Source organism: Danaus plexippus, chromosome 12 (assembly GCF_018135715.1).
Source record: "Danaus plexippus chromosome 12, MEX_DaPlex, whole genome shotgun sequence".
NCBI lineage: Eukaryota > Metazoa > Arthropoda > Insecta > Lepidoptera > Nymphalidae > Danaus > Danaus plexippus.
This window is the reverse complement of record NC_083545.1, coordinates 5,288,953-5,302,080: the sequence shown is the minus strand read 5'-3', so window position 1 is coordinate 5,302,080 and position 13,128 is coordinate 5,288,953. Positions and strand designations below refer to the sequence as shown.

General features: G+C 33.2%; 3 protein-coding genes across 5 annotated transcripts; 2 read left to right on the top strand and 1 right to left on the bottom strand.

Moving 5' to 3' along the window:
- Nucleotides 1-139: 139 nt before the first annotated feature.
- On the top strand, nucleotides 140-1,580 carry LOC116772526 (pyrimidodiazepine synthase-like). Its single transcript, XM_032664743.2, has 5 exons — nucleotides 140-299; nucleotides 379-546; nucleotides 690-847; nucleotides 927-1,172; nucleotides 1,294-1,580. The coding sequence occupies exons 1-5, from the start codon at nucleotides 275-277 to the stop codon at nucleotides 1,459-1,461; spliced, it is 765 nt and encodes a 254-aa protein (XP_032520634.1). The 5' UTR covers nucleotides 140-274; the 3' UTR covers nucleotides 1,462-1,580.
- An 865-nt stretch (nucleotides 1,581-2,445) lies between these two features.
- LOC116772525 (pyrimidodiazepine synthase-like) lies at nucleotides 2,446-9,462 on the top strand. 3 transcript variants are annotated; one of them, XM_061522243.1, is made up of 6 exons: nucleotides 6,346-6,650; nucleotides 7,165-7,226; nucleotides 8,002-8,169; nucleotides 8,300-8,457; nucleotides 8,633-8,875; nucleotides 9,149-9,462. In XM_061522243.1, exons 2-6 carry the CDS (start codon nucleotides 7,169-7,171, stop codon nucleotides 9,278-9,280), a joined length of 759 nt encoding a protein of 252 aa, XP_061378227.1. In that variant the 5' UTR covers nucleotides 6,346-6,650; nucleotides 7,165-7,168; the 3' UTR covers nucleotides 9,281-9,462. The 3 variants fall into 3 exon arrangements, with proteins under 3 accessions (XP_061378228.1, XP_061378227.1, XP_032520633.2); XM_061522244.1 differs by lacking the exons at nucleotides 6,346-6,650; nucleotides 7,165-7,226 and adding an exon at nucleotides 2,446-2,551; XM_032664742.2 differs by lacking the exon at nucleotides 6,346-6,650 and having other exon boundaries at nucleotides 6,866-7,226.
- Nucleotides 9,463-9,546: 84 nt separating this feature from the next.
- LOC116772659 (DNA replication factor Cdt1) lies at nucleotides 9,547-12,594 on the bottom strand. The gene is made up of 3 exons (XM_032664909.2): nucleotides 11,878-12,594; nucleotides 11,667-11,796; nucleotides 9,547-11,337 (listed from the first exon to the last, which is right to left on the bottom strand). The coding sequence occupies exons 1-3, from the start codon at nucleotides 12,399-12,401 to the stop codon at nucleotides 10,177-10,179; spliced, it is 1,815 nt and encodes a 604-aa protein (XP_032520800.2). The 5' UTR covers nucleotides 12,402-12,594; the 3' UTR covers nucleotides 9,547-10,176.
- Between the last annotated feature and the right edge of the window lie 534 nt (nucleotides 12,595-13,128).

Below are 13,128 nucleotides of genomic sequence, written 5' to 3'. Positions count from 1 at the left end.
ATTGCGATGGTTCAACATATTTAATTCGTACAAAATTGTGATTTACTATCAGTGACCGGCATACTCTTACGCAAACAAATATATCGGTTTCACTCAGTCACAATTGACAACTCACTCACTCACTCACTCAATCACTAAGTCACAATTGACAACTCACATTTCTACAGTATACTCTTTGACATTTTCTCTCAACTCTTGAAGTTGGAACTTAATACTGCTTTCAAATATTAAAGGTCTCGTTCATTTGTTTATCAATTATTTTAATTCAAGTAAAATGTCGGAAAAACATTTACAAAGCGGTAAATATAATGTTAAATTTGTATTTGCTATTTTCTTCACGAACAATACATCGTAATTGTTATTGTCTTTTTTTTCCAGGTGATTCACTGCCACCATTTACCGGAAAATTGAGGTTATTCGCAATGAGATTTTGTCCCTACGCCGAAAGAAGCATTCTTTGTTTAAATGCAAAAAAACTTCAATATGATTTAGTTTTTATAAATTTAGATCACAAGCCGGAATGGATTTTCCAATTCAACCCAAAAGGTAAGTTACGTATTACAAGAAATATACAATCTAGTTACCTTGAATTAATTCACATACATTGACTATGTTATATTTTAACATCATTTTCCTCATGATTGCATTTAAACTATAAAGGCTGATATATAATTTTTGTGTTTATGTAGGAGCAGTACCAGCCTTGGAGTATGAGGAAGGTAAAGCCATTTTTGACAGTAATGTTATCAATGTCTATCTTGACGAGAAGTATCCTGAAATACCACTCCAAAATTCAGACCCATTAAGAAGAGCTCAAGATAAATTGCTTGTTGAAATGTTTGCTGGGGTGAGAATTAATATAACATCCTCATATAAGATTCTAGTATTTTTTCACTTGTTTTTTAATTCTATTCCATTAATACTAGGCACAATCCGCATACTACACTGCCGCATTCAATCCTCAAGCTGTTGAACCAAGCATGGTTGAAAACTTTCACAAAGGACTAGATCTCCTGCAAAAGGAGATTGAGTCTCGGGGAACTAAATTCTTAAATGGAGATGAACCTGGGCTCGTTGATTATACCATTTGGCCATTCTTGGAGAGGTTTGAAGCTCTTCCAATTCTAGGACAACAGGAATTTGCCATTGATAAATCAAAATATGAGATTCTTGTAAGTCTATAAGCAATACTTATAAGAAAAGTCACCAATAGGTGGTAGAGCCTATTGGTTGTATCATCAATTATATAAATTATTTGTATCATATTAATATTTTCTATCGGGATATTTCCAGATAACATACATGGCAGCCATGAGGGATTCACCTGCTGTTAAAGCATATGCCTTAGCCCCTGACACCCATGCCAAGTTCACAGAGTCTCGTATTAAAGGAGACGCCAATTACAATATGTTGGACACAAGCGCTGTATGTTGCATGAGACCAAGAAAGAAGAAGGAATAAAATTTGAAAAATTTCCAACTCCCCAATATCTTAAAAATGTGCTATCATATTCATCTTCCGAAAATACGATACATGCATTTAACAATGTATACTTAATACAATAAAAGTACAAGTCTTGACTGGTTTTTTTATTTCAAATCTGTGAGTACATATAAGTATTTGATATGGGTTCGTTGTCTTAAGAAATGTAGCGGTAACAGTCTAGTAAAAGTAAAATAATAATAAGTAATTATGTAGTTTAATATTTGTAGAAAAATCTATGCTACGGTGAGAACAGAAATACCAAATAAAATAGTTTAACCTGAATGATTTACTTAAATTAACTAAAGATAAGATTTAAGAAACGGTTTTAAATCATATCAGTACCGAAAAATTGGCATTTATCAAGTGAGATAGGCACTTGCTTTTAAGTGTTTTATTTATTTGAGAGACATGATTTGTTTGATATAGAGTACAGACAAACATATTAATAAACATTATATATGGTTTATTTATCTTGGATACTATTCTGAAAAATGGAAAATGTGGTTCACATAATATTATCTAAACCGCACGTAAGATAGGCACCTCAATCAGATAATAATAAAGAATTAAATTTATAAAAAAATTGTGTCAATTGCTTTTTTAAATATAATAAGAAAGTGAAGATTTATAATTTAATTTCCTTGTTTAACCTTGAATGTATGAAAAGTTGTATTTTAAAATAATGACAGTGATGTCTAGGTTTACGTTTACGTCAAGTTGTTTATAGAGCGTGAGGCGTAACCTGAGCAGTGAGCTTTGCATTTGTGTGAGTGCACACAGATAGTGTAAGTGTGATGTCAAATAGGGGCGTGCCTCGTGCTTTTCTAGATTTGGACCGATTCATACTGCTTTTACACCTCACCTTCCGCACTTTGGTCTTGTAGCAGCATGACGTTCTTTAGTACTTAATATTTAGTTTTTATGTTCTACTTATACCTGAAATAGATTTTAACATAAATAAACGAAGAGTACTAAAACCTTTAAATAGCCAAGTAAAATAAATTTTCTGTAATTTAAATAGTTATTTTGAAGACATTACTAAAAAAGAAATATCAAGTGAAGAAAAGTTCGTATATATATTTTTTACATTTTTATTTAATAGATTTAAATAAATAATTTTTCTTGACATAATATTTACATCTGGCCTTTAACAAGTTTTGCTTATTTTATTTTTAATTTAAATAGCTCTCCCACTTATGTTATGTATATAACGGCACTATCACCTTTAATGACGAATGCAACATAACAATAACTCGAGGCTGTCGTCAATTAATATAAAAACTTATTGGTACTTATAATTATTGTTATAAGTAAACTGAAATTAAAATCTGTTTAAAAGGAGAATAGAACTATGTTTGAATTTTGGCATAAATACGACGTCTGGAGGCGCGGCAGGACAGTTCAGTGAATGCGGACCGTTGAAGAATACAGAACCTTCAAGAAATACAAGGACATTCAGAAGAATTAAAATTTCATTGAAGGAGATGAGAAAGCTATAATTAATACTTTCGAGCCTGAAACCCGTTACTCTCGTGATATTCTTAAATTTTAGAGAACATATTTACAGTTCAAAAAAAGATATTGCCGACTTTTTTCGCAAAGAAGGCTGCTGTGGAGACATGTCACTAAGGACAAGTTGGATATCTTCGACGCATTTGAAGCAATTATTGGTTTGGTGGCGGCGAAGTGCCAGCACCCGGAGGATCGTAGCCGGAGATGTTTCCGGTGCGGGAGTTCGGGTCACAAGGCGGCTGAGTGCGAGGCAGCGCCAAACTGCTTCTTGTGCGAGGCTGCCGGCAAACAAGAGAGGGCACACCTGCTGGGGGCAAGCGGCTGCGTCGCAAGGCCGTCTCTCCCCGGCACGACAGCAAAGACAAGAAGGGCGCCAAGGAAGGCCCGGCCGAAAAAGCCCAAGGCCAATGGCGAGGGAGCGGTTCCCGCCTCGCTTGCCATAAAATTGGTTGCCTAACCCGTGGGCGGCGATCGGGGGATCACCGCTCACATCAAGAGGGCCCGAGAAGCAAGCTCCTTAATGTCCGGGGAGCTCTCGGAAAAGCAAGCGGCAGCACGTCACCAAGCCGCCGCACTGGGCAGAGCCAAGCCCGGACGAAGCCGGGAGAGGAAAGCGCTGCGGGCTCGTGGTAGTCATATCAGTTCCCACGTCCCCCGCCGATAGCGCAGAAGGAGGACTTCGGGTGGTTTTGATGGGTAAGAATCCCACATGCCCCGGTCGCGTCCTCCACGCGGCCGGAAGTCTTACGAAGATTTCCCCCGCCAGAAGAAAAAATAATAAAAAAAATTGGTATGGTGGACGACGAACGCTTGAGGAGTGAATTGATGAATGTAAAAGCAAAACTGTACCCGAACTTATTTCGGTCGCTTCATCTATAACACCAAAGAGCCCTTACTCACGACAATCGATTTCAAATGATAAGGCTCAAAAACGAGGCAAGTTTACAATCGACGATAGACATACTCTTTACTATAGTATTTGCAACAGGTCTGGTCATCACTCCTTTCAGTGCCGCTACAAAAATGATGCTGGAATTCAGTCGAAAGTTTATTTGACTCCAAATACCCATCCTACTACATCTACTACGAGTACAGTAAAATTTTGTTCTTTTTGTGCTAAGCCCTATCATACGTTTGAATGGTGTTTTCGCTGGGAAAAGAGATCATATCATCAACTCGATATCAACCGGTAAATGTGCTCTAAATAAAAAGCATGTCCGTATTTGTGAATTAAAGTACTAAAGCTGGATGCAGTATTCGATAGTGGTGCGGAATCCACCGTAATACGCGGAACAACTTCAAATAGAATCTGTGGGAGTAGAAAACGAATCGTAAACTATTTGCGTAGATCAGGATCAGTCCCTGTTATTTCAACAAGTAGGTACATTAACAGCTTTTGTGTTATAAACAACATTAAAGTAGAAATACTTTTCTACATAGTTCAGGATTTTGAAACAACCACCGATATATTAATTGGAGCTGATTTGTTACATAGAACTGGTCTAAGTGTACATGTGACCCGAGTGTATAATCAATTTGCATACCTTTTTACTCAAGGTTTCACTAAAACCCGAGTGAATACAGGTAAGCTTGAAATTCGTCTAAAAAAACAGATAAATGATGATAAATGATGTTGAACGAAGTCCTTATCGGTTGACTCCAGTCGAACTTTAGCATGCGAACTACTGATACTGAAAGCAGATATTACTCATACGAACTCGAAACTTTCGCTGTTGTTAGGGCAATCAAACACTTTAGACATTACCCTAAATATTACAATGCCCTAAAGGCCTCGGAACACAAACGAGATATGTTACCCCGAATATATCGTTGGTGGACTTTTTTACAACATTTCTAATTTATCATTGAATATAGAAAAGGTGAACGAATGCTGCACGCAGACTTTTTCAGTGAAATCCGAGTCCTATTGCAGTAAATATTTTGACAAAAACTTGGAATGGATCAAGGTAGAACAATATCGTGATCAGCAACTCAGATCAATTATAGAAGGTCTCCGCAATGAGGAAAAATACGCGGTTATTTACTGGAAAACTACATGTTAAAGCATGAAAGGTAAAAGCCAATATTAGGTTACCTCAAACTTATTGTGGTTCCCAGATCTTTTCAGTGGAGCTTGATAAATCATTTACATACGTCTATGAAGCATTCCGGTTTGGAGAAGACTTTAATTAAAATATAAGAATCCCGTTACTTCGAGAAGGTGAACAGTTTCATTCGTGAATTTATTGAAAAATGTGAAGTGTGCAGAACATTCAAACAGTCTTCGGGTGCATTTCAAGTGTAGTGACATCCTATACCAAAACCAACAGTTACATTTGAGGCTATTGACATGGATAACCGGTAAGCTTGAAACTCGCAGCAAGTATGTGTTACATCGTTACAGTAATAACAAGAGTCAGTAAGGTACTCTAGGAGCTTTAAAAAGAAGATTCCAGAAGGGTGATTTCGTGTAAATAAAAAATAATCCCAGAATCAGACGTCCCCTGACTTAAATTTAGTGAACCATACGAAATTCAGAAAATAATTGAGAACGATAGATATCTTGTAAAGAAAGTGATGGGGCACCATGGAAGACTTCGTAATAAGCACAGGACCAGCTACGTAAAGCCCTACAAATGGGATTCAATCACCGTTTTCAACAAACAGAATCACCATCAAATACTCAAGAGAATGGAATTTTTGTAACATCACAACAGGATTCGAGGGGTAACACAGTATTCTTAAACGCGCAGCAAGCTGAACCATCGGGAATAAGCCAAAATAGAGAAAATTAATCTGAAACTAACAATGACTCTTCAACTACCCAATAAAAATCCGGTGAGCGTATTTTATATTGTTCAATTTACTTCTGTTCAAACTCACTTTATATTTCGTAGCTATTTGATATGTGATATTCAAATACTAATTTTGAGATATATACTATAAAAGATGCATTTGGCGTGCGGATCCGAACCATAAAAAAAAAGAATAAATAATAATCTAATAATCATATTGTAGGCGGTTGGAGACTTCCTATGACATATGTTACAAATGTTCGAGTAATGCCCCAAAGCCATAAGCAGCTTAAATAAATGGACGTGATATCATGACTTCTTCGTGTCACGATGAGTCATAATAAAAAACGTCACCCATACGACCACAACTAATTCGATAAATATAACTATAATAATATAAAGTTATCTAGGTTTACTGTGGAAGTACCTAGAAACCAGCGCAGATCACGAATTAGAAGTTTTGAACCTGGTCCATCTGCTCTATGAGACCTGCGATTAGAACAAGAAAATAACAAAAACCACCCAAGAGAGCACATATAACCAGGCTGGTGCAGAGCACGCGCCGCCTGCCAGAATGGCCGTATCGGCGCTATTAGCTTTAATGATGGATGCAACATAACAATAACTTGAGGTCTTCAATTATTATAAAAACTTATCGGTATTCATAATTATTGTTATAAGTAAAACGAAATCAAAACCTGTTCAAAAGAAGAATAGAACTGTTTGTCTTTTGTTATAAATACGACGTCTGGAGGCACGGCAAGACAGTTCAGTGAGTGCGGACCGTTGAAGAATACAGAACCTTCAAGAAATACAAGGACATTCAAAAGAATTAAAATTTCTATTTAAAATAACATGGTACGTGCTGAAAGAGGTGACATTAGTGACGTCAGTGAGGCTGACGTGTCTTTTTATAAAAACAACGAATTCGTGATAAATCCGATATATATAATTAAAACTTAATAAAATTTAATTCTAAAAGTTTTTTGTCCGAGTGAAAGTAAAGGAAAGTAAATAAATTTGTGTGAGTGAAAGTAAAGCTTACTACTCTACCTTTACTTTCACTCACACAAATGCAAAGCTCAGTTTAAACCTCGCGCACTATACCTGATTGTAAATTATTTTATTGGTACAATTAATACATGTGAATAGTCATAGAAAATATAAGATCTGTATTTGAAACGCAAGCAACTATTTTGTTAAATTTAAAATTAGATAATACATGTTAAATAAGATAACGTGATAAAAAAAACTTGTCGCAAGTAGTAACCATGATAACGTCTACTCTGACTTTTGCCATGCATATTCTCGTGTCATCGTATAAATTGTTGGGGCCAGTCGGACAGCTCTTAGAATACGTTTTGCCTTACAGAAACATGTCCTCCAAGGCTATCACTGGTAAAATTAACTTTAATACAAAGCACTTGAAACGAGGTAAGTGACGAATGTTCTTTTAAAATAATGACTTTGCCTGCTATCATGTTTATAATGAAATAATTTGACAATTTCGAAAGCGATAAACGTTTGATAACTTGACATTGATTGCTATTATTTGATAATTTATTTTATCAACTAAATGTTGTGCAATTTGTTCAGGTATAATTTTTTTATAGATACTTATCATTAAATTTGTTTACGCCATTTATTTTATTAAAAACAGCTTAAAGAAACGTCATTAGTTTTATAAACCGGAATGAATAATAATACAATCAAAAAGTTTTTTTCGATTCCAATATACACCGTATTAGACACACATACACACCACGGGAAAACACAAGTTTCGTGTAATAAACAAACAAAATAATAATTATATATTTTTTAAACATACTACCTATAACTTTGACCGTTGTATATTAAAAATATTTCCGATTTTCAAGCCTCGTCACTGTGTATCTTAACTGTAGGATAGTTAAAAAGCAATCATTAATACTTCATAGTATAATTATATTATTTCTCTAACGACTCACTCTGCTTAAGAAAAATATACATGTCATATAAATAATATTTATATAAGGTGTCTACTTAACAAAACCTTAAGAGTCCTTAAATAATGTGATCATGTTTATTTATCATAACGAAAACATTAAAAATAAGAATTTGACATATTAAAATTATTTCCATTGTATCCATTATATTTATTTAAAAAAAAATGATTTTATAACAAACAAACTTTATTTAAATATGAAACCACATACCTTACATGTTTCAGGAGATCCGTTACCGCCCTATAATGGAAAATTACGAGTGTACAACATGCGTTATTGTCCTTTCGCGCAACGAACCATTTTGGCGCTAAATGCGAAACAAATGGACTATGAAGTTGTAAATATCAACCTTATGGACAAACCCGAATGGCTGACGAGAAAAAGTGCATTTGGTAATTAATTTCATTAATTTAAAAATTCTAAAATTAAATGTCATAATATATAATAATAATTTTGAAATATTTTTTTTGAAATTTTTCTCGCATAAATTGTTGAACATTATTTCCTAGTAAAATGTTTCAGGCAAAGTGCCAGCAATAGAAATTAATGAAGATGTATGTATATTCGAAAGCTTGGTGACAGTTGAGTATCTTGATGAAGCGTACCCACAAAGACCCCTGTTGCCAAAAGATCCTCTTAGGAAAGCTTTGGATAAAATTTTAATAGAGGCTTCAGGACCTGTAAGATTTTTTTCATTATATTTTACGTCTTCCCTTGCAAAGGAAAATAAAATACCTATTATGCTATTCTGCTTAATAACATAATTAAAAGTAGCTTAACTTAAGTATGCTATGGTAAGATTTAGTGAAGAATTCCTTGATTCCTACATATTAAAATATGCCACTACTATTTTAGATCCATACAATGATGTTCAAAACAGTCAAAATGCCAGATTCAATAACCGAAGACAACTTAAAGGCGTACGAGAGCTCTTTACAATACATACAGAACGAACTTATAAATCGAAAAACAAAATTCTTAAGTGGCAACGAACCGGGCTACGTGGATTACATGATATGGCCGTGGTTTGAAAGAATTGGGGCTCTCAAGAAATTCGATGAACGTGCCGGGATAGATTCTAGCAAATTTGGTTTACTGGTAAGTAACTTGATCTGCACTAATCTATAATTGACATTCATAACTGTTAATGAACTTTGTTTCATATTTATTTATTGTGATAAGTTAGGTTCCTCAAAAAAAAAAAAATGTATCTTTAGATTGCTTTTCATTTACAAATCACCATTGCTTGTGGAATTATGAAAAAAATTTGGAATAAGAACATTGCACTGTTTAAGTCAAAGTAAAATTGTGTTAATAAGAATCTTAGAACTGGCCATATATAAGTGATATATCTACTACTTTTTTTTTCAGTTGGAATACTGCAGTAATATGGCCAAGGACCCAGCAGTTAGTGATTACCTACTGCCAGATGACATCTTGTTTAAATATTTTGAAGGTTACAAGGCAGGAGCACCCAATTATGAGCTTATGACTGAAGAGTGACATGAGAATATGCTTAAGCAATGAAAATAATGAGATTATGTATATGTTAAATGTTTTATACGAATGAAATGGTATATCGTGAGATTAAAAAAATCATCAGAATATATGTATAATTTTATTCTTGTAATTATACTATTGTCTAATGTTTTTATATTCTTTTATATATAACTTTAAATTACTTATTTACCATGTTTTATTTTAGCCTGTCTGTACAAAACTCAGCTATAATAATAATTAATGATAATACTGGCAACACTTCAGGATATGAATGAGATTGTGATTTACAAAAATATTTTATTTTACAGCTAAACATATTTTAATAACTTACAAACATATGAACTATAATTAATAATTTCATAATTTACTCTTATAGCATTTGGAAATAATGCAAATTATATATTATATGTAGCGTGTTTCAATAACATTTTACTGATGCCAAAGAATTAAAACTAAAAACGAATTGAGTTTTAATTTAATATAATTTATTTTAGTAATTCATAAAACAAAAAAAATCACACTTCTTAAGTAAAAAAGCATACAAAGAGTTTCAGAAAAAGACGTCTTTGGTGAAACCCGTCCAAACACATTCAGAAAATAAAGAAATTATTTGTTAGAAAAGAATTTTTTAACTTTAAAGTACAAAAAAAAAAAAAATTATAAAAATGTCAAAAACATACATTATATCCCAATAATGGTTCTTATTATTATTTAAATAGATCATTGTGGGTAATGTCATAATTTTGGATATCTGTAAATTTATGTCAATATTGTTAATTACAACTAAAAAAATATGAGTCAAAATACCTAACACTAATTTAAATTAACCATGATCATAATAAAACTTATTAATACATTTTGTACTCTTAAATAATTAAATATGCATTCAGTCTTGTAACTTAATCTTTATATTTTTGCCCAGCCGCTTCCAGCTTCGAAGTTATTATCTTCAAGTCTGTATTTTTGTCTAGTTTCAGATATGTGGCGTTCCTAATTTCATGAAGTTTGATCCAATCTGGGACTTCCTCGGTCAGTAGCTTTATATCCTTTTGTAACTCATTAGCAGAGACATTAGATTTGAAACTGCTATCAAGTTTTGAGAGCACTATATTGAGTGCGAGTACATTTTTCCTCTCTGTAACAAATATATTCCTTAAAGTCCTCGCCAAATCTGGAAGGCGAGTGTAGATCAGGTATTTATGTTCAGTTTCCGAAGATCTAGTCATTGCTTCGAATGCTTTAGCTGCTTGTTTAGCTTTGACCTTTTCCAATAAGGCCGCTGGTAGATTACGAAGGGCAGGGTTCAAAATTTGAATCCCACTTGTTGATGGTTGGCTTATCTGAGTAGATACATTCTTCTTTGGGGATTCATTTAAACCAGTGACAGCTTTTTCTTGTTCAGTTAAACCTCTTGCTTTAGCTTGTGCAAGTTTTTCAAGTGCTCTTTCCATTTTAGTATTACATTTAAAAAGTTCTCTGGCTTTTGCAAGAACATCTTGGGCTGAAGAGAATTTTTCGGTATTTGGCAATTCGGGCAGTTTAGCTCCATCAATGTCTGGTATCTTTTCAAGTTCAAACTCAGGATGCCATCTCACTAACTTATTGTCAGGGATTTCAATCGGAGGATCCAGAGTTGAGAGAAATTGAGCATGGTGCTTTTTCACCAATTGAAGTAAAGTATTGTAGAAATATCTCCGCCTTTCAAGGAGAACACTTGGATTCATGATTTTGATATCATTAGGAAAATTGGGAGATATGATGAGTTCAAATGTTTCTTTGTGATTTGTAGAGGTAAAACTCTTAATCTTCTGTACTTCAAAGTTATAAAAGTCAGGGACTAAGTATTTTATTTGCGCCAAATGTTTTTCACAGAAGCTTCTCTTGAGCATTTCTTGAATAGAAGGCTTCAGTTTATTGAAAGTGATCTTTTCATTCCTGTTATAGAGGAGTGCGACAACCGTTTCCATACCTCGGAATAGCTCAGCCAGAAATCTATAGTGATGTGGCAGCTGAAGATTGGATGGAGCAGCCAAAGAGGCATGTCTGATGTATGCTGGTACCTGGAAGATTAGAGAAGCATATTAAAACATTATCACAATAATATATACCCTCTACTCATAAATAATTGATTGCTTGTTAAGAATTTAAGAAGTCTTATATAAAAAAAAAAATAAAGATATTTTTTCAATAAAAACATTCACAAATGATCAAAAATAACAATTTATGTTTTACTAGTGTTTAATACTTTGTGTTATAAGATAAAAGTATATAAAGTAAAAAAATCATAAAATTGAGTTGCAAATTAGAGGGCCCATTGTAACACTTATTCTTTGGTTTCATAATTACTGAATATGTGGTTAATTAATAAATGAAATACTTTGAAACTTACTTTGCTTGGACTTTTGATAGGACTAACAAAAACTTTTCTTGGAGACAGTAAAGGTATTTGCTGACTTGAGACACTGTCTTGCTTCGTAGGTGACAAAAACTCATGACGATTTAATGATTTCTTGCTAGGACTGAAAAGGCAATAAACGATTAGTATCACCGAATTTGAATGTATTATGAAATTTAAAAAATAGGTTAATGTTATTAATTACCTCTGGGGTACATCCACATTAATAGATTTAAACTCTTTTAAGTTCTTTTTATCACTACTTTCTTTTAGTTCCTGAATACCTTTGCTAAGACGTTCCGCTGTAGCTCTTAATTCGGATAATCTACTGCTGCCAGCTAACCTCTTTTTGATATCACCCAAACATAGTTCTTTTCGAGCTTCAGTGACGTGTTCCGTTTTGGAGGTTTCACTGTTTTTAGCAATATTAGAGACATTTATTTTTTTACTGAAGGCAACAGCTTTCTGTTGCTCTGATGTATTTTCAGGTTTTTTGGTCAACTTCTGCTCCGAATCTAGTTTCTTGGAATTTTCAACTTTGGTGACATGGTTTAATTCTTTGCCATTATGTAGCAGTAAATCATTTTTAGGAAATGGAGATTTTCTACCCGTTTTAGTGATTGGATCTAAACGTTCCAAGTGTGCTATTTTATTCTTCGTACTCGCTATGTCTTCCGTTGCTGGTCTTTTTCTACTGTTAAAAAATGTTGTTAATGTCGTTTGAGACATTTTACTTTAGTATAAATTAATATTGCTGACTTTTCTGCTTAATAGGCTAGATGTGATTTCCCTCCAAAATCCGTTACGAATACAATTATTGACTTCAGTCTTCAAGTTTGAAGTATCTTAGTTGTCAAAAAATTTAAAGTAGTGCTGTCAATCACAGTGAATAGGAATGAAGGGTGAATAGGGAAAAATCGGAATTGAAGTAAAACCTACATAAGTAAAATGTGACTCTAAAAAATCTATAAACCACTGCATATAAAATGATATGAATATAAGGCACAATACTTACTTTTCTACCAGCACCATTAACTTCATATGAATTTTATAATAAATCGCCAAAATAACTTTCTCTATATTGATATGTCTTCAATAATTGTATCGAATTATTTTAATTTTGTAGATACTTTTATATCGGAACAAGTAATCGCAATATTTCTTAAAAATTATTTCTAATTGAAGATTTTAAATGTTTGTGTAAAATTTTTAGCAAAATAAAAAAAAAGTAAAAATCAAGAATAAATATATAAATAGAAGAATATAAAAATTTTAGCCAAAATACCTTTTCCAAAATTAATTTCATGTTAAATTTTGACATTCATTTAAACAAAAAGAACCTCATATGAAGTATAGGTCGTATATGTGTTTTATCTTACCCCAACTCTTCATGTTTCTGTTCAAAGAAATATAAACTCTTGAAGTTTAATACTGTCCTAGTATTAGAAGTAATTTT

Bases quoted from the DNA above. Each gene is read 5' to 3' on its own strand.
- LOC116772526 (XM_032664743.2), top strand. From the start codon at position 275: ATGTCGGAAAAACATTTACAAAGCG. The intron at 300-378 runs GTAAATATAATG...TTTTTTTTCCAG, and splicing joins GGAAAAACATTTACAAAGCG to GTGATTCACTGCCACCATTT. The intron at 848-926 runs GTGAGAATTAAT...CATTAATACTAG, and splicing joins TTGTTGAAATGTTTGCTGGG to GCACAATCCGCATACTACAC.
- LOC116772525 (XM_032664742.2), top strand. From the start codon at position 7,064: ATGATAACGTCTACTCTGACTTTTGCCATGCATATTCTCGTGTCATCG. The intron at 7,227-8,001 runs GTAAGTGACGAA...TACATGTTTCAG, and splicing joins TACAAAGCACTTGAAACGAG to GAGATCCGTTACCGCCCTAT. The intron at 8,458-8,632 runs GTAAGATTTTTT...CTACTATTTTAG, and splicing joins TAATAGAGGCTTCAGGACCT to ATCCATACAATGATGTTCAA.
- LOC116772659 (XM_032664909.2), bottom strand. From the start codon at position 12,401: ATGTCTCAAACGACATTAACAACATTTTTTAACAGTAGAAAAAGACCA. The intron at 11,797-11,877 runs GTAATTAATAAC...TTGCCTTTTCAG, and splicing joins AATGTGGATGTACCCCAGAG to TCCTAGCAAGAAATCATTAA. The intron at 11,338-11,666 runs GTAAGTTTCAAA...CTAATCTTCCAG, and splicing joins CTATCAAAAGTCCAAGCAAA to GTACCAGCATACATCAGACA.